We start from the raw sequence: 19,042 nt of genomic DNA, 5'->3' as shown, positions 1-19,042 counted from the left end.
TCTATTCACTCTGCCTGCCCAGCCAGTAAACCTTTCTTTTCATAAGCATTAAGCCCACTCACAAATTTAAGAACTACTTGCATCAAAGGCAATAGACATATGGAGAAGGTTAACTGGGCTAGGCAAACTGGAGCCATTGTTGGCTCCAAAATATATTTGGAAGAGCCAAAAGCAGAAGGGAGGAAAGAAAAACCCAACAAATTTACTTTCATGAAGGGAAGAATGTAAATTCTGCTGTCAACTTTCCTTTGTTTATGGGTATTTCTTGTATATCCTACCGCTGTGTCAAGCTCAGAGTGCTTTTATGTTAGATGCTTCTGGGTTTATGTTCTCAGTTGTCCAGCAGCAGGGTTGAGAATTGGTTTTCAGGACTGGTGAAGCTAGGTCCAACAACTTCATGCCAGTTTTGTTTGTGTGCTTTTCATTCTTATCTAGGTGTAACTGTTGTGTTTATGGATCCACCCCGGTTCTCATTATGACTTAAAATGTTCAATGAGCAATGCTTATCTGGCTTCATGGTAAAGAAAAGAGAATTACAGAAAATACGTAAAGTCACATTTGAGAGATATTTGCTGCTTATATCATCTGATACTTAAAAGCTTGGACATCACTGAGAAATTAACTCATTCTCTGCTACTGTGATTTAAATATTATACACTAGTGGGGAAATACTGCTTCCTAAACTGGCTTAGTCTTTAGATTATCGTAATCAGAGCATAGAATTGCTTCTGTTTCAACTGTCTGAGAGACCATGGATCTGATCTGGAGGAAGTATTATGAACCACTAATTCTGGTTGGGTTTGCCCAGGGCAATGGGTGTTTGATTCATTATTGTTATCGTTGGGGTTTGTTTCTTAATGATTTCATGTTGGGATGGTGTCCAGATACTTCAGTGGGTATAATTTCGACATCATTTGTATATGAACTATTGCATTTCTATCCTAATTTTGGGCAGCTCTTCCTAGCAGTAACTGAAAACAATCACCTAAAATCATCTTGCCCACAGTTCTGTTGCTAGGAGTCACACTGTATTCTTAGTATCAGCAGACAGAAATGGGACAACAAATGAGAACTGTTTACAGTGGAGGCTGAAGATCCTGGATCAGAGAGGGAAAACTAGAGGCAGAAACCTGGGGCAAATCTTGCTGGGGTAGCTGTGTACAAACAAACTGACTGAGTATTCAGCAGTGGGAGACACAGCAAGCAGGTCTGCAGCAGGGTCTGCAGTTAAAGATGCCTGTACCATGTGGTAGTGATTGGAATGGGTTAAATCTCTTTTAGGCAATGTGGCATGGGTTTACAGCTTCAAAAACAAAACCCCAAACCACAGACATGTGGGACAGCTGTCTCTGGGAGGAGTGCCCCTTCCTATGTGTGTGACTGTTCTGGGTTGATTTGGGCATTTTTGTTCTCTCTCCACGGCAGCCAATCCCAGTGTTCCTCACTGTGCACAACGCAGCAGAAGTTGTAACCTGCGGGTTCCAGAAGTTTGTGCTGAAAGAGGTAATTGATCAAGTCAAGGTAACTCCTGTGATAGAATACAGGCATTAGTGCCATCTACTTTTCTAGACTCACTGTAATAGCTACTCATTAATGAGACCCAGAGAGAGCTTTTTGCTGTTGACAAGTATCTATACTGATGTTTGCTTTTCCCCTTTAGTTGATGAAGCAGTGCAAATACATATCACCAATCTGATCTGCATTTTTAAGACTGGCTTGGTCCTGCTTGTTTTTTCCTTTTGGAAATTAATATTCCCTCTCTCTCATGCCCCACATAAAAATCTCGTTGTTTGAGCTGAGAGGAAGGAGGATTATGTCCTTAGAACTAATCAGTATAATAGATACAGTGTATTGGATGATTACAGATAGGTCACATCTCCAAATAAAATGCAGAAGGAATGGTACATTTTTGAATTTGTTTTGAACGCTTGAGATTCTGCCCCTATGAAAGTCAGGAGAATCATTCCTGCACCCTTTTGTAAGAGCTGGGGTATTTTTCTCACAAACTGAATTGGGGAGCCTTCTTTTTAGGCTTTTCTTGAAATGTTTCTCTAACTAACTGCAGAGCTGCTGTGTGATCTAAGAGTGGGAAATCATTCATCACAAAGTTGTTTCTACAGTGGCCTTTGGCTTGCTGTGAAAGGCATCTTCCATTCATTATATCTGTTGTCTATAAAGAAGAAAGATAAATGAGTGTGTACTACATCTAACAACAGAAGAGATCACTAAGGTTATACCTAAGGGACATAGCAGTGTGTACCATGGCATGTCCCTGTGTCATTGTCCTCTGATTAGTGTCCCTGTCAAAGTGTTTCATATTTTCCTTCTATGTCCGAAGTTTATGACTCCTCTCTTTAAAAACAAAAGCACTACGGACAAGGGTAATGCAAACACAGGCCTAACTGGAAGCTTCTCAGGAATAATTCCATATCAAGAATTGGGAAAATTTCATGAGTTTAGATCAAGACTGATTTGAATGGGGCAGTACCTAATTAAGAAAACTCAATATTTGAGTACATATTTTACACGTTTTTGGTATAATTCAAGTCAAGTTTGAGGAGCAGGTATGAAGTTCGTGTCTGGTTTTAGGTTTACTTGCTGATAAGCAATCTGAAAATATAAGTCAAGGTGGAGTAGGCTTATCTGTAATCCTGATTCTTCTTTGTCAAGTTAAATTTGCTAAGCAGTGCTCAAATTTTGAATATTGCTTGTTGAAGTTTTAATGTGTGTGGTGCAGTAAGATCAGCTGTCATCACTTTCCAGATTTTGGAAGGAGAAAACACTATTTTACCATTTTTATCATTAAATTTTAATGTTTTAATCATATGTTCTTTTTTACAGCAGACCTCTCATCTGAAAGTCTGTAGGTAAGCTTTTAAAACTACTCAGATTCAGATTCAGACTTGTTTTGGCTCCAGCTTCTGTAGTTGCTTCAGATAATGTCACACCAAAACAGTGAAGAATGTAAGGCGCATTCCTGTGGGCAGTGAGCCTGAATTGCAACACAGGAGTAATTAATTTTTTTTTTTTTAACAATTGCTTGAATAGATATGTTTTTTTCTCCTTACAAAAATGAAATGAATGAAAAATCAGTGCTCATAACAATGCTTTTGGGAAGGAGACGGAAACCACGTTTGAAGTTCCAGTGAGTTTGAAGTTCATAAACAGTAAGAGAAAGATAATTAGTGTGTTAGAAAGTAGCTAAAAATGCCTTTCCTTAGAAATGAAAGGTAAATGAGACCCATTTCTGCTAGAGTCATTCATAGCAAGGTGGGCGTCGGTCTCTTCTGCCATGTCTCAAGTGAACGAACAAGAGGAAATGGCCTTAAATTGCACCAGGGGAAGTTCAGATCAGATATTAGGGGAAAAAAAATCACTACAAGAGTGGTTTGGCATTGGAATAAATTGCCCAGGGAGGTGATGGAGTCACCATCTCTGGAAATGTTCAAGAGCTGTTTGGATGTGGCACTTGGGGATAGGGTTTAGGCTGATTATGGTGGTGCTGGGTTGATGGTTGGACAAATGATCTTGAAGGTCTCTTCCAACCTTGATGATTCTGTGATATTAAGCTACACAGCTGCCAACCCTTGTTGGCCCTAGTTGTTTAGGCTTCAAAAAGGAGATAGAAAGGGACAAGCAGAAGTCAACCAGTCATATGTTAAAAATTTGATTCTGTGCCCCCTACATCTCCTTGAAGAATGGATATTTGCTGTCCTCCACATCCTGTAATCTTTTAGCTGTGCTTAAGAATGGATAATGTTGGGTTATTTTTTAGTATACTTAGAGGCATTATCTTCCTAATTTCTTCCTGTTGTTTCCATTATCAGACTTACTGTGGCCTTGTCTTCACCACTGGATTATTGTCAAGGATACTATTATTTTTTATAATCTTTATTCTGTCTTTTCCCATGCCCTTAGAGAGTAGGAAAATAAGCTGCAAAACCAACTGTATGTTAGTATTAATAGTGACAGTCGACAGAAATTCCACATCAGTGTATTCCATGTAGTTTGAACCAATACTGACTCAGCCAGAGGTTAAGAATTTATTTAGCCTGAGTCGGTGGACTAGGAGAGGACTTGTGCTGTCCTTAAGACATTTCTAGTGTAATACCAGTCACTTCCACCTTGCTCTGTGTTCTGGAGTAACAATGTCACTTGTAACGGAGTCACATTTGCTGGAATTGTTGTAACAGGCAATTCATCTTAATGAAAGAAGTTTTTGGTAGCCATTCAACCAGAAATTGGCTGATTTTGGCTTTCTGAAAAAGCCTAGCGAACCGAGATGTCTAGTGAAGAAAAATATTCTCCACTAAAAAAACTTGCTTTCATCACTTCTGTGATGTTTTGTGCTGCTTCTCTTCCCATAAAACTTTGCTGTGTACAAGTTACGAAGAATGCATGATGTAAAACTCAATTTTGGTGGCAGGAATTGCTTTTTAAATACGGAATAAGAAAATTAAGTAAGGGAAGTGTCGGTGTAAAATTGACTGGAATTGCCTCTACTTTGCTGAGAGTACAAAACCAGGTTGAAAGCATTTGTCTTGCTTTTTTTTTTTTTTCTTTCTCTTTTCCACAGTGTGCTGTTCCTCCTGGCAGCAGCAGTGTGCCTTCCTTTCTGTGACACACAGGTGAGCTCTGCTTTGTAAAGCAGCTCTAGTTAGGCCTTGATGTTTGACATCTTGCCAGCATATGAGGGATGCAGCTTTTACTTGTAAGCTAGAGTAGGATTCCTGCAAGGGAATTGTAAATGTTTGCTGTTGCTGTGTTGTAGTCTTGCTGGGTTTACTGTGTTCGCATCATAGTAAAACCCCTGAGCAGTGTGGACATACAGCTCTTTGGTGAAGGTGGTGGCAGGGGAAACCACAGTTTTACTTCTTAATAGGGCTTACAGCAAATCACATAGGTTTGAATTAATTGTGTACTTTCAGGAATTTCCTGAATTAGTTTTGTTTTCGCTGTATCCACTTTCTGTATCTACCTGAGAAAGAAAGGAGGTACCTCCAGAGAGTGCTCCATCCAGCAAAGATCTATTCATTGGAGATTCTCTTTCAGGCACTTAGGAAAGCTGCTTCCTTGCTTTAGATACCTTAGTTAATATCTGAAGTTGGATGAGTCTGGAACTTGTCTGGATACATCTGATCAAATGTGGCCATCGGAGGTGTTGCACCTGCACTCGCTCTCATCATAGTCCATGGTGCAGAGCAGGATCTCCTGGTACATAATTCATCTCATCTGAAAGCAGACATCTAAAATATGCCAGGTGAATTCCTCTCAAAAATGTTTGGTTTTCCCTACTGATTGTGAAGAGGGCCTACTTTGCTCAGACAGACGTCCATTTGAAGCCCTCTTTTGGATACTCTGTTTAGTTGGAGCCTTGTAGAGAAACTGCTTAGCTGCTGCAGAGGCTCAGAGGGGAAAGGAGACAAGACAAAAACCTTTGTGATGGTCCTCTGATCATCTTGCCTGTCGCTGATTGTCAATACAAGACCAAATAGGCTGGGGTCCATATGCTCAGACTACTTAAATTGGTGTACACATCTGAAGGAAAAAGAATTATCCTTGCTGAGACGAGCTGAGAGCATGAATAACCAACATATGCCAGGTTTCTAAGTGTGACAGGAAGAATTTCAGTCTTCCTAGTCTTCTTGAGTCATCTTCCCTGTCTTTGTAGCACTGCTCCCACTTACTGTACTTGCTTTGCAAGGCTAACTGCAGGGAAATTGCAATATGTGTATTTACACGATCATGCTTTTATTTATGTAGATGTTCTTTATTGCAGTTTGATCCAAATGGATATTTATGGGCTCTAATTCACTTGATCTGTGTTGGTAAGTAATTTTCTTCTAGAAAAATAATTAGGAAGGGTAAATGTGTTGGCGAAACCAGCTTTATTATGAAGTTACTGGTATTTGAGACTCTATACGTAAGAAACACTTGGAAAGAATGAAGATCAGTAAATATAAGAAAGTGCATTCTTTTTATAGCTTTTATGTTGAAAACAGCAACGGAACAAACTACCTATTGCAGTCTGCTAACAGTGGATGGGAAAATGCACATACAATTTTAATCAGCACTAAACTTTTCTGGTTGTTTTTTGATGGTTGCATAATGAGAGAGACTTCTTTCTGAGGGGAGAAGAAACATGAAAAAAACAAGCAATAACTTGTACTTGGAACTTTATTGCACACACAGATTTTATTTAAAAACTGACAAAAATATACTAAAATATCATGGAATATGGTCCCAGAGGAAGGATGTTGAAATGTTGGGGTTTTTTAGGCAATCATATGCATTTTTAAAAAATTTTAACAATGAGTTGCATAACCCATCAGGTTTTCTTTTGTCTTTTTTTTCAGACCAAACATTGATTTGGATAAATCGTAGTTCTTCCCTGAAAAGCTAGACACAATCAGACCCAGAAAATTTGAAGAAAACAAGAGTAGTAATATTTAACTAGGAGATTTTTGTCTTTTGGAGTATTTTGGTGGATAATAAGGGACTTGTATTTGATTCTTATCTGTCCTATATACTGAGTGACTCATTCATATGTAAAGTCTTGTCTGCAGATTAGGGATGATTCCTTCTTTATTTCTTCTATTCATACTGTAAAATTTTCAGGGCAGAGGTAATGTGTTTATATGTATTCCTGTCTAGGGAGGTCTAGACATCCCCATCTGAAATGTTGTTAACGTAAAAATAAGAAATAGTTTTGTGGTTTTTTGAGAAATATTATATGGTAAACATTTGCTCATTTATATAAAAGTAAAAGCTATGGATTTTCCACTTCAAATACTTGTTTGCTGTAATGAGCGATGTTCTTTCTTTCTCAAGGCCAAGGGGTCTCATTTGTAAAGCAGAGTTTGGTCATGGAGGTGGAAAATAACTTAGAGAGTCTTCAGAATGCTTCTTTTGTGTGTTTGAAATGTGTAGGAAGTGCCAACATAATGTTTATGCTGAAAATATAGCTGCCTTCCATCTCTTGGTTTTGAGAGTTGTTGATATGGCTGTTGGGAGTTATTTGTGTAATTAGATTTCCTATCAACTGAAATGAAGGTGCTACGAGAAAGGGCAAACAAATGAACTCACTTACTGCATAGTAAATTGAGACAGAGCATTACAGAAAGGATGTGTGTTCTACCCTTCATCTTGTCTGATGGAGGCAGACTTGAGGACATCTATTTCATAGTGTTCTACTGCATTTACTTTTCATATTCTAGTTTTGTCTGCGAATCAAAAAAAAATCACCCCAAAGCCTTAAAGAACGGGTCTGCAAAAATAGAGCCTGAAGCTATGTTGTTTCTTCCACGAGCGCTCAAATCTTTACCCAGAACAGAAATATAAGCTAACAAGAGGTAGACAGGCAGGTCAAGAATGTAAAGGACCTGGAGACCCTAGAGCTGAGAGAACTTTAAATAGGAAAGACGGATCAGAGCCAACAGCTCTGTGTAGATGAACATATATGTCACAGAACTTACCCCCAAAATGGTGTGGGCTGAAGAACCCATTCTGTGACACTGTATGTATTTACACACAAACCCACACACAGAGTCTCTCCTTTGTTGTTGCTGTGAGCTAGAAGTTGTCTTGACCTCAGAAGGACTAGCAGAACCACAAAGCATGACTGTACTCAGAGCTGGTAACACTTTGAAAACCATTAATTTGAAGCAACAGGTTCGTTTTACTCATGGTTTAGAAATCCTTTGTGCCATGTTGCTAAACTGTAATTCAGAGGGGTTCCATCTCTGCCAGTACCACGGCCAAACAAGCTGTTGTTTGTCAGAATGATTGCACGATATGGTAATTACACATGCCATTTCAATTACAGGGGCTTACAAAGTATTTCACAAGTTGTGGAAACCTGGCTCTTTAAGGTAATGTGTTTTCTTATTATTTTATAAGGAGAGATGGCTGTGATGTAGGGAGCTCTGCATGATCAGCAGGAGCTGGGCCACTCCTGGTTAATCATTAATAACTTCTCTTGCAAGATGAACCTTATTTATTGTTCGTAACAATAGCATGTGGTTATTGATAGTTATACTACTAACTGGAACACTGAATTAGTTCTAACAGTGTATTATCCAAGGGTGATGACTCAGCCCTGGAAAAGAAACCCCTAATTACTGGCACAGGTGTTCAGAGGAAATGTTAGTCTGTGTTCACATGGAAAGCTGCATAGTTTGAATCTGTCAGTATCTCCCTTTGTGACACAGTCTCAAAAGTGTTCAGCAGCTGGTGACTTACCACAGGGAGGGAATGACTGAGTACCTTAAACACCTTGAAACCCTGCACTAATCCCATGTGCATGTTAGAACTGCAACCACACAACAGCAGTCTTGGAATCAGGTGGCATTACATGTTCACCGTGTCTATAATCTGCAGTTCTCTGTATGGATGGAGATGGATGTATTGATACTGCACATGATGTATAATATACATGCATGGATAAGCTGATTTATTTCAAATCCATTTTCCATCTCTGGTTAAAGGGTCTAAATTTTAATCAGTCTCACTTTATCTTCACTTTAAATGAAACTTCCATGGACAGTAACAACAGAAATAATGTGTGAATTCTGAGTTAATTAATATGTTGTTTAAATGATAATTAATTGACTTGTGTTGATAAAATTATTACTGTATTATGTTTATAATGTTTATAATTACAATATAATGTTAGTATTACCTAATGTTAACCTTACTATATATTAGATAAATTAATATAATGTAATATTACAGCATTACTGTACATTACTGCTTAATATACAGATCTGTTACACCAAATGAAGTGCATTGCTAAAAAACCCACCTTTTTCTCTTTCCCTCATCTCCTAGTGATCTGGACCAACAGTACATCAACTATGTATTCAGGTAAAATGAATAAGTCTTTGATACACCATAGCTGTTTTTATGTGGTGTATGTTTTCATTTTCAACTGTGGCTTGTGGAAGAAACTCATAGCTACCCCTATTTAAATGTATTTATTTAGCAGGACACTCACTGAAAGAACAGTGCTAAGCTGAATGTCTTAGCATCTGAATTTTTTTGGCTCCAGTTGTAGGTGGACATGCCAATATACACCTGGGGAGGTAACGAGGTGTTAATTATGAATTTTTAAATCACCACGTGCACAAGTGATCTATCACTTCCAGAAATAATATTTACAGAGTAACTCCCTGGCAATATCCCACTTCAGAAAATAAAACTTGTACAAAATTTCCGGAAGAGGAGGTAGTGATTACAAAAGTAGTGTGTGCAAAGAACATGAGCAGTAACTTATTGTTCAGAGTGTCATTAGTGGGATTGAGTAATTCTGACTTTCAGTTGTTTTTCTGATTTGGAGATATAAGAGTGGCTTGTTATTTTGTAGCTAGTGAAAGAGCCTGAGTCACTGACCATATATTCCCCTGCTTTTTTAAATCCACTCCTTTCCTCAAAGAGCCACAAACCAGGACATTCAGTGTACATGGCTTCTGCTGGGTTTTTGTGAGGCTTTATTTCAAATAAGGGATCTAGAGACTTGATTCAATTCTCCTCCATCCGTAATCACATCTAATATATGTTGGCCTCTTTTCTTGGGTTCATACCTAAAGTCATTTGGGAACACTGTGAAGTATGAATAATAAATTCAAAGAAATTCCTTCTGTGGTCAGAAGGAATGAAAGAGGCAGCAGAAGCTGGGAATAAGCATAACAAAAGGGAAGTCTAGTTGTGCTAGTCCATTTGATTAGATGGATGTATGCTCTTGTTTGATCACATGAAAGATCCTTGATAGGAATACAGCAGGGACACCAGTGTAGGACAGTTGCTTCCTTTTAATTCCTGTTTATCTTGTGAGCATCATCAATATGATAGCACTGTGTATCTCTTTCTATCTTAGTTCAATCAAATCTCCTATTTCCATAAATTAGTAATGCAGGCCTCTGCTTTTGCCTTTGTGATTCACCAGGGTCCCATTTATGGACAATATCTGAATATCAGTTTGCTTGAAGTAGGCTCTTGTTTAAGTCAGTTGTTGTTTTCCATCTACTATGAAATGCAAAGCGAATCAATTTTACGCAAAGAAGGTAGGTGTGTTTATTGAACCTTTGGAAGAATTAGTCATGGAATTTGCAAATGCGCTGCCACATGCAGAAATAACCTATGAGGTCTGGAACGAGATGTAGCTACTTCTGTGTGTTGAAGGGAAATCATGAACCAAGCAGTAAAATCAATTGGTTTTTCATTTGGCAACTGCCTGTCTGTCTCAGTTTTAGCTGAAAATTGCACCTAGGCCTGAACCTTTAAATTCAGATTTTGTCCAAAGGTCTTGATTTTTCAGCTTTGATTGAAAAGTCAGGGCTGGGTTGCTCCTCTGTTAGTTTGAAGTCTGTGAACTTGTGTCCAGCAGAGAGCAGGAGTCCCACATTCCATGGAAAGTATGATTATTTATTTGGAAGCTTTTGAAAGGGAGAAACTTCTCGCTAAGGAACTGTGAGGTGCAGTGGTATATGTATTTTAAAACTGTTCTTTTTACAGAAAACAAACTAACAAACAATCCAACAGTCGATTTGTGCAAATTGGAAGATGGCTATCTTCAGCATCTGTTTAAGAGCAAAAATTTGTTAACAAAGCTTCCAAAGTTTTTCCCCAAGAAGAGGCTTAAAGGTCAGCATAGCTTACAAGGTGATGGTGCAAAGCTGGAAAACAGGTGGCTTAAGGGAGGTAGCAAACTGAATGCTTACTTGTTTGGCTTGGGTCTGTGTATATCTGTATGTCTATGTATCTGTATGTGCACGTATTTCTATGTGTTAGAGAAGCTCACAATCCATAGCATTTGGACCTCATCTTGCCTGGGGAAAACAAGCAGTACCATGGACAATGGAGTAAGTGACATCTAATTTATTTTAGAGTTTTGTTTTGTCAAACTAGCTGATGATGTTTGAAAGGGTGTAAAATTTGGCAGAAGCTCTCTCCTTGTCCGCAACCTCCATGATGTGCCACCTCCGGTGTCTAATGGGACCCTTCTGCTGCAGGAGGCACTGGCAGGGGTTGTCTCTGTGTGAGACCTCTGCACATGTATTTATCTCAGAGATCACTGCCACTTCCCAAATCTGGATGGAGCTGTTTAGTGTGTTTGAGAGCTGTGTGGAGCTGTGTACACACAGCTTTACTGCGCGAACTTAAATTCTGTAGAAAACAATCAAAACTACTTTTAAATATCATTGACTAAAGGAATGTTCTCTGAATGAGCACTAACTCCAGGCAGCTCTGGGCCTGAATTACTGTAGACATGGATTATCTCTGTCAGAGGGTGCCCAGCACTAAATTGTGTGATTTAGAAGGTGTTAAGGTATATACTGCTTCCTCTTCTCAGGCCTTCTCAAGGACTGTTCTGGCCATGATAGGACCCCAGTTTCACCTCCAGGACAGGACAGTTTAATGTGCTCTGGAGGCCTTGTCTATACAAGCACGATTGTATGATTCTATGATGTATGGAGGAACTTGCTAGTGTGGTACCAGTGCAATTTTCTCCTCTTAGCATTATTATCAATAGGTCTTTAAAGCTTCTTATTTCTAACCTAGATCAGACAGCAGACATACAGCTGTGTGGGCACAGCCAGGTAGTGTTTAAAATCATCCAATCTTTTAGGTTGGAGGAGACCCTTAAGGTCATTGAGTGCATTAACTGAGCACTACCAAGCCTACCACTGAGCCTTGTCCCGAAGCACCACATGTGTCTTAAATACCACTAGGGATGGTGACTCAGACACTGCCCTGGACAACCTATTCCAAAGCTTGATAAGCCTTTCAGTGAAGTTATTTTTCCTAATACATAGGAAAAATACATAGGATTATTGTAATAGGGGCTGTTCAAAATGTTTCTCAGTTCAGTATGAAAGCACAGTTGTACTCTACTGAGTGTAGAGACTGCCTGCATAGAGCAGATTAAAAGATCTGCCACAAATTACTGGATGTTAGAATCTACCAATATGTTAGAGTAGAAATAAATAAATGTTCGAGTAAAATAAAATAAATAAATAAATAAATAAATATAAAAGAGAAGAAGGCTCTGTTGGACGCTTGCAGAAGTGCAACTGAAATGAGCAGTCTCCTAACATATGCTGTCCTTATATGCCACGCACTCTTTCTTGTTTTAAAATCTGGAACAGTTTGGGAGAGAAGAACACCCTAAGTAAATGTACATGAATGGGAACTTTCCAGAATAAAACAGATCTGAAAAAATATTTGCTGATGTTGAAAGTGTGGTGCTCTTCTCACTTCATCACTTCCAACATGATTATTCAATGGCTTTTAAAAAGGGAGCCAGGCCAGGAACAAGTGTAGGAGGGAAAGCAGAGCTGCGCTATGCAGAGAAAGGAGGGGTGATGTTGCTTCTCAGTGTCCAGCCCCATCTCGTTCATTACTCTTCCTTGTGTTTAAGCATCTGGGCAGGGGCAGGGAGGAAGAGAAGAGGGTCAATGTACTTCCAAGACCCTGCCTCTAATCCTTCAATCCTCTTGATCCCACATCCTTTTTTAAACTACAGTATTGTACTTCTCTGTACTTCTCTGTACTTTGACTTCTGCATTAGTGTTCTACTTCCTAGTGTTTTTTTCTGGTAATCTTACATTTTCTTTTATTCCTTTGTGTTCCCCCACTTCTTATCATAGAGGGAGCCAGATTTCTCCCCCATACCTGGTGAGGGGTAGCATGAGGGGAGGGGCAGTAATGCTTGCCTGACATGTTGAGGGAGACATAAATGTGTCTTAGGAGCAGGTTGTAGCTCATCTTGGGCTTTCTCCTGTGCTGAGGCAGGTAGAGATATTTTACTGTTTTTGAAGAACCTGCAAGGAAGTTTCAGTACATCCCAATATCTGTCCCTGTCAGATATTTGCTCACAAACGCATGCCCAGATGGCCTAGCAGCCACTGGTGAGGAGAAAACAGATACAGAATTTCAAATGGTGAATAAGTGACACTGACAAAGGTATGAGGTAAAGGTTCTACTCTATGCAGCAAAACGACATCTGGCTTCTGGAAGAGCTGCTAATCTGTCACTTCTGTGAATTAAAAATGCTGCAGTAGATTTTCTGCAATAGGGGAGGGCAGCTTTGCAGGAATAAATTGCTGTTCTTGCTGACAAAACCTCTTTTTAGCCAGGAAGGAAACCACAGGTGACCCAGCCCTCAGTTTTGAGTACAGGAAAAAAAAGAGAAGAGCAGAGAAATCCAGCACAGGGAATTTGTTTTTGCTGCAGCCTCATATCCGGGCTGTCCTGCTAGAAACCTCTGAATCCCTAATCTGGTTTTACAACATCATTGTGTCTTTTTTACTGATGCTTCATTCAGAGCAGAGCTACAGAGCAGCTGTAATGCCATCTAATCCATTTGCCTTAACCTGCCCTGCGCTTCACAAATAAGGTTTTGTTTTCTTCTCGTGTTTTCTTTAGACCAAAATGTGGAGTGTCTGTTAGGGTTATCAATTCCTCTTGGATGCAGAAGGAAGTTTCTCTCTGAGTATTTCTGACTGTTTTGTTTAAAATGTAATAATTCAAAAAGCAAGTGGAGAGACATGGTTTAGTCCTACTTCTCGTCACTGTTGATACAGTTTCACTTGTCCTGCAGTCTCCTGTTTTCTCTGTTATTCAAACAAAAGCAGTAGACCTTTGCTTCCTTTTCTCTCTTTACCAGGAAACTGAGGAATTGGGCCTGTTTATTGTGAATTACTCTTGGCATCCCTTGACAGGGAGAGCACCCATGTGTGGGGAGGAGAGGTGGGCTAAATTACCTATTGTAAGTGGTCTGCTTTGCCTTGTTTGCCGTTGTGGCAATAACGTCTTTCAAAAACATGTGTAAATATTGAGAATGCGAACATACTGTGCCAGCTGACGCCTTTCAAAGACTTATAAAATGCAAAGCCTAAAATACCTGCCTGTCTGTCCCTCATAAACCCTTTCCTCCTTCATCATGTTGTGTTTCATGGCTGATTTCAGTGACAACCTTCCCCCAGGGCTTCCTTGGCCGTGGGATTTCCATGCTCTTTGCAGTTCCTTTTGCTGCTGGTGACTCTGTGAATGATTCTGGGGTTCACCAAGCTTGCCAAGAGCAGGTCACCAAGCATGGAAGCTTGGTCCTGTAGAGAGCTGGGACCAGCTGTGAGTGAACAGGCTTGGAAACAGTAGCTGTGTTAACATTGGAAAAGGGAGTTGGCCTGGAATGCTTGAGAGTTCATGACATTAATGAATGTCTTTTTACGTCTCTAAGTGCAGTGCTTGCAGCTCATCAAGAGGCAAACTCTCCAGATAATTTTTTCTTCTTCTCCCACTTGTCCTTAGTGTTTGTCATGGATGTATGTTGTTGGTAACTGGAAGCTGTAGCTCTACAGACGTGCATGTTTATCTCATCTCACAGCACCCCAGAAGCCTTCTAACCTTAGAAACAATTTGGAATGAAAAATAGGAAAAGAAAAAAAAAAAAAACCAAAAACAAAAAGAGAGAGAAATTTACAAGAAGGATCAGTAACACTAAAAAAGGCTCTATACCACAAATTCAAGAGCTTGAGCCTTTGTAAGACCTCAGAAATCTTAAGTGATACTTCAGATGCAGAATTGGTCACAGCTGATTTTCCTGTTCACTTGTATATTTCTGAAAAGTGTGAATCATTTGGGCTGGTACTTGGTTTTATTTTCATTTGCTTTTAAACTTGTCTAAATGCAGTATTTGACATAATCTGGGACAACAACCATACATTGTAACTTCGGGGGTTTAAAAATGGGACAGCAAAAACTTCTTTGCTAGAAGGGTAGAGTGGCCCTTGGACAAATTACCCAGAGGGGTGTGGAATCTCTGTACTGGTAGGTTTTTGAGACATGCCTTTTTAAGACAGAACCAGAGAGCATGAACAAATATTCGTGATACTCCTGCTTTCAGTCAGAAATTTTATTAAGTGACCCCAGACATTCCTTCCCAATCAACTTTTCTTTTCTTTTAATTGATACTTGTATCTCAGTTATTCTACTTAACTGAAATAAATTTCACCATGAAAAAACACAAAGCTGTCAATTTGTAGTCTTCAGCCCATGTCATAAATTCTGTAGCATCCAATTAATTTTTTAAAATTTTTTTTTAGTGTGGTGCTGTTGGCCTCTGCATCCCATCCAGCAGGTAAAGTGAACTGAGTTGTTTCTTTTGTAGGTTTCCATGTTGGTTTTGCTCTCCATGCATGTTTTTAGAGACCAAACTCTTAGGATTTTAGCCCTGAATATGACCAATAATATATATTATCATGTAGGAAGAGGAGAGAAGAGTATATAACATGGTGCAATTTGCATGATATTTCCCAATACCATTCTTAGCTGCCCTTTGCAAAAAAATCAGCATGGGACAGACAACAAAGGACAGTTTTTGAGGTGGTGCATGGTAAAGAACAAGGATTTCCTAAGTCAACATGTCCTCTTCAGAGCAATGTCCCAGCCATCCATATAGAACTGTGTTTCCTTCTTTTCATTGTCCTCAGTGCTATGCAGAGATTTTGTTTCGTTGCTTTCATAACACAGATCCCATTGCTTGGGCCCATAGCAGGACTTGAAATAGCAGCACATCAAGTGGTAAATATGGAGTGATTTAATATTTGATGGTGGCTAATATTCCTACCATACTTGTGTTTTCATAGTTAGAAGGGTAAAGATGATTATCTCTTGCTTTCATTAAACATTTGTTCAGCCAGAAAAACAAAGAAGGATCATTTAAAGAAACATAAATTCCTCCTTTTGCCTGGTGGTGCAGATTGTGTATATAGGAAACCCCCACCAGGATAGACATACATGTTCAGTGAAACAGTCCTATATTTCTAAAAGTGAAGGATGGAGCTTCTTGCAAATCTGTAGAGCCTGAAGGCCAGAGAACTCCTGGAATTGCAACCAAGAGCAACGAAGGCTTAGGTTCCTGGAAATGCAAGTACTCAAGTGCCCTACTTAGACCTAGGAGAACTTATTTAAACCTCTCAACATGCTCTCTGTTACAGAGTTCAAATGCCAGAGGGGGAAGCAGCCACCATATGTCTGTGTTTCCTGTTGCTTCAGTAGGAACTATCACAAGCTGTGCAATAAAAGAAGTGGATATGATACATGTCTGTCCACTGTTGCTTAAGCAGGACCTTCTGAATACTCTTAGGTATCCCTTTTCCCTTTTTCAACCAAAGGCAGGAACTGGCTAGAAGCAAGGTCAGAGAGAAATCATTAAACACACCAGAAATGTGGAAAGCATCATAAATGAAAACTCAGCCAGCTGTAAAGGCTTGAAGGAATGTTGAACTAGTAATGTCCATGTAATTGCTGTTGCCTTGCTTGTAACAGTGGGTAATTTTTTTCCCACCATGTACTGAGTGTATTGCTTTGTGCCTCAGGTGATCTCTTCAGTGCCTTGGATTTTCCATTCCTGTACTTCTACAGGTTTCACAGCAGCTGCTGTGCCAGGTAACCTCTCTATAACAGGTCATGTAAATGTTTTCAAAATAAGGGATCCCACTGACTTCCAGCCTATACTCTCAGTTAAAAATTTTGGAGCATGTAAAGTCTTACTTATACTAGTTTCTGCTGCCATAAGCCAGTAGAATTGCAGAGAATATATCTTTGCATGTCTGTGGATGTGCATTTGATGGCCTGAGATTCAAATATGCTGAAAGTATATGTGTTTCCTTGAGTTAATTCATTCTGATGGTGAGAGTTCCCAGTCACCATTAAAATAATATTTACCCAGTGTAGTAAAGCTTAGATACATAGCATCTCTCAAATGCTTCTGAAGTCTGGGATTAGCCCACACTTGCTGTTCGCAGGGATTACTAAGTATTAGTCTTCAGCAGTATATGGGTGTACATGGATTTATTTGCCTGTACATCTTGTTATTTGGCAGAATGCTGTTTTGGGTAAAAAGGTAAAGCTTCAAGAAGTGTTCCATTATTTTGACTAGCAAAAGTTCACTGCATAATGGCATAGTTCTCACAGGACAACATAAATATATTTCCCATAGATCTTCATTTTTTAAAAAATTCCTGTCTTTCCCTCCCACTCTTTCATCAAATGAAAGTTGGGTTTTTTTTAGAGGGTGAAGAAGATATTTTCATGGTAACTAATGGCAAAAATATTTCCTGATAGGGATTTTCTTACTTGTATCTGGATTTTCCCTTGAAAGGGGATATTGAGAATGATTGTTAAATAATTTCCAATGCACATAGGTTTTTTTAATGTTTTTCCAAGTGTGGTCTATCCACACTACAAGTAACTTGCAATTAGGTATTCTGTAGGTAGATGAAATCTATTATTCTCAAAAGTGAAGTCTAATTGCAGGCACTAATGGATATCTGTCTAGCCCAGATATTCTTCTCTTTCACTTCATTAGAACACTACCACTGTGGTAGTCTCCCACTCCTGCTTCCATTGGCCCACCTTCAGTACATATGTAGTAGATAGCACTGTACACTACGGGAAGGGAAAAGGAATGGTGAGATGGAGAAACAAACATCTCAGTTGCTCTCTTAACATACTGTAATCTAGTGGCTTGGTAGATATGTAGGATTTGGAGGAAAATGTAAGTATACATTTATTATTATTATTTATTTACCTTACCTTATGCAATGTAAGGTAAGGGCAACAGATGTAGCTCAATCTACTGCCTCTGCAGAATGTCTGAAGCATCAGCAGTAAGGTGCAAAGTGCTCAATTTATTTAATGAAATAAATTGGTGTTAATTGTGGCATCAATATTCGCTGTTTTACTTTTTAATTTCTTGAGTTACCCTAAACATCTTCAGATCTCTCTGACTGAAAGCTCTTTACAGCAGGGCAGAAGATCTGGAATAAACGTAAGCTACTGGACTCATGGGCACTGTTGGTACACTGAACTCACTCATTTCTCAGTGGAATGTTCTACTGCTCAGCACTTCCTGCTGTTGTAGAGAGGGGCCCAACTACATGGCATCACTATCCAGAACAGCATACCCTCTGCCAATGCCAAGGCACTTTTTGCTTCACCACCTGCATGCTTTGTTGATCCTATCTCGTTTCCCATGCAGCTTCCCACAGTACTTTGTAATCTCTTATGTCTCAGTAATTTGTGCCTTACGTAGTTTGAAGTCCCTTTCTGTTCCCTGCTTGCTGGTTTACACCATTACATTGGCTACAATCAGGGGGTTGTACAAATGTCACAAGTGAAACAAAATCCAGAGCCAAACCCCATCAACTCCATAAAGTCTGGTGAAGTGTGCAACAGAATTTCCTTATGAGTAATCTTGGCTACAGGAGCACGGGGGACTGCTGTCCTATATGACTTGAGAATCAAAAGTCCCTTAATTATCAGCAGAAAACTTTGGAGTATCCTGTTCCCAGCACTACTGAGTCATCTATTTGTTATACAGTAGAGATGTATTTGACTTCCTAATTGGAATTTAGCCTTCATGAAGTTTAAACAGTTTGAAAGCTTCAGGCAGAAACTTTCCAGTGGTTATTTTTTCAGTTCAAGGCTCTGTGGAGATTGAAGTGAGTTAGTTGCCAAATATGTGTGGTTCCTGCTGAAATTAGCCTTGCTGTTATTCAGAGCCATTTCAATACCTGAAGTTAATATTTCACTTCATGTTTTCAATAATCTCTACTTTTCTGATTATGCAAGTGCATTAGAGACCAGCCATAAGAGCACAGACTTATTTTACTCAGATTCTAGTCACTGACGGAACAAAACCCAAGATGTACTGGACATAATGTAAGCTTCTTGTCCACCAGCTTTCTTTCTCCAAATGGGATTAAAACTGCAGTTCTGCATTAGGAAAACCAAAATGCCTATAAGAGGTTGTTTAGTTGAAATTAAGAGATTTTATTAACAAGCTTTCCCCATCCCTTGCAGTGGACTGTTGGGATTCTTTCTGATGTTGCACACAGTGAAGCTAAAAAGCAGCACAACCTCAGGGCAATATGCAGCTTGGAGTTTCCTTGCAAAGGTAAGAGAAAGACCCTCACAGGAACACAGTGGATCTGTGCATCTCCCAGGAGAAATGAGGAATTTCTGCATCTCTCTAGTT

The 19,042-nt window shown here is 39.3% G+C and overlaps 1 protein-coding gene across 2 annotated transcripts in view; it reads left to right on the top strand.

Moving 5' to 3' along the window:
• TMEM241 (transmembrane protein 241) overlaps positions 1–19,042 on the top strand; it is a 56,429-nt gene that overhangs the window by 11,162 nt on the left and 26,225 nt on the right. The window contains exons 5-13 of one of the 2 annotated variants that reach the window (XM_082277719.1): positions 1,426–1,503; positions 2,845–2,867; positions 4,577–4,628; positions 5,780–5,828; positions 7,826–7,871; positions 8,830–8,865; positions 15,105–15,139; positions 16,380–16,449; positions 18,868–18,961. In XM_082277719.1, coding sequence (XP_082133845.1) covers positions 1,426–1,503; positions 2,845–2,867; positions 4,577–4,628; positions 5,780–5,828; positions 7,826–7,871; positions 8,830–8,865; positions 15,105–15,139; positions 16,380–16,449; positions 18,868–18,961 — 483 coding nt within the window. Of the gene's footprint in view, positions 1–1,425; positions 1,504–2,841; positions 2,868–4,576; positions 4,629–5,779; positions 5,829–7,825; positions 7,872–8,829; positions 8,866–15,104; positions 15,140–16,379; positions 16,450–18,867; positions 18,962–19,042 lie in introns of both variants that reach the window. The other variant, XM_082277718.1, reaches the window with a different exon arrangement.

This window comes from Coloeus monedula (genome assembly GCF_965178545.1).
Source record: "Coloeus monedula genome assembly, chromosome: 1".
NCBI lineage: Eukaryota > Metazoa > Chordata > Aves > Passeriformes > Corvidae > Coloeus > Coloeus monedula.
The sequence above is the reverse complement of the archived record's forward strand: the minus strand, read 5'-3'. Positions and strand labels throughout refer to the sequence as shown.